General features: G+C 47.0%; 1 protein-coding gene across 1 annotated transcript; it reads right to left on the reverse strand.

The window, feature by feature from the left end:
- Positions 1–295: 295 nt before the first annotated feature.
- KVP18_002406 (uncharacterized protein) lies at positions 296–664 on the reverse strand (the record flags this gene model as incomplete). The annotated part of the gene is made up of 1 exon (XM_067953254.1): positions 296–664. One exon carries the CDS (start codon positions 662–664, stop codon positions 296–298), a length of 369 nt encoding a protein of 122 aa, XP_067805507.1.
- Between the last annotated feature and the right edge of the window lie 603 nt (positions 665–1,267).

A 1,267-nucleotide genomic window follows, 5' to 3' on the forward strand; every position in this document is an offset into this window, starting at 1 on the left:
TCATGCGGCCACCATAAGGTCGGACAAGGAGATCCGCATTGTATCCATTAACAAGTTGAAGAAACTCCCAAAGGCGCAACCCGTGGCGCTGACGGTGGCGTCAGGTGACGCCTAGCAAGAGAGGGGATGTCGGTTACCCCACACATGTATGAATGTGATGACTGCGTGTAGTGGTATTCCCCAATCTAGAGCCTACATTAGCATACACCAGTGCACTCAATTTGGTAGTCGTAATTAGCAAACGTGCTCTTATTCGTGCTGTCGTGTGTGATTGAAGTGGTGTTGACCTCGTAAATTACAGTTCCAACAGTGGTGGGACGGTAAATTGCGGTTCCAGCAGCAGCACAGCAAGCGTGCTCTCGATCGAGTAGTTCTCAGCGTCCGTTTCAGCAGTGATAGAGGCAAAGCTGGAGATTCTCTCGTAAATTGCAGTTTCAGCAGTAGTATGAACAACAATGCTCTCCGTAATTAGCAAAAGTGCTTTCATTCGTGCTGTCGTGTGTGATTGGAGTGCTGTCGAAGGGTCCTGCCATGGCAAGAGCAGAGATGCTCTCGTAAATTGCAGTTCCAACAGTGGTACGATCGTAAATTGCAGTTCCAGCAGCGGCACGAGCGTCTCGATTGTGCTGTAATCGGTGTTCGTTTTAGTAATGATAGGGCACATGTTGAGATTCACTCGTAGATTGCAGTTCCAGCTGTGGTAGGAGCACCAGTGCACTTAATTTGGTCGTAATTGGAAATCATGCTCTTATTCGTGTTTAGTGTGTAAATTACAGTTCCAACAATGGTAGTATCGTAAACTAAAATTCCAGCAACGGAACGAGCAAGGGTGCTCTCGATTGTGCTGTCCTCAGTGTTCGTTTCAGCAGTAACAGGGGGCAGAGGCAGAGATTCTCTCGTAGATTGCAGTTCCAGCAGCGGTAGAATCGCGTAAATTACAATTCCAGCAGCAGCACGAGCGAGCGTGCTCTCGAGTGATAGGGCAGAGGTAGAGATTCACTCGTAGATTGCAGTTCCAGCAGAACGAGCGAGCGTGCTCTCGATTGTGCTGTCCTCAGTGTTCGTTTCAGCAGTGATAGGGGCAGAGGTAGAGATTCTTTAGTAAATTGTAGTTCCAGCAGTGGTAGTCTCGTAAATTACAATTCCAGCAGCGGAACAAGAAAATCCAGGATGTGTTTGGGATGTGTGGAAGTATTTGGGATGTATTTGGAATGTGTTTGTGATGTGTTTGGAATATGTTTGATATGTGTTTAGAATGTGTTTGGAA

This window comes from the organism of the source record quoted next (assembly GCF_019968955.1).
Source record: "MAG: Porospora cf. gigantea A chromosome Unknown PgA_NODE_9613_length_1267_cov_2981.67, whole genome shotgun sequence".
In the NCBI taxonomy this organism is placed as follows: Eukaryota; Apicomplexa; class Conoidasida; order Eugregarinorida; family Porosporidae; genus Porospora; species Porospora cf. gigantea A.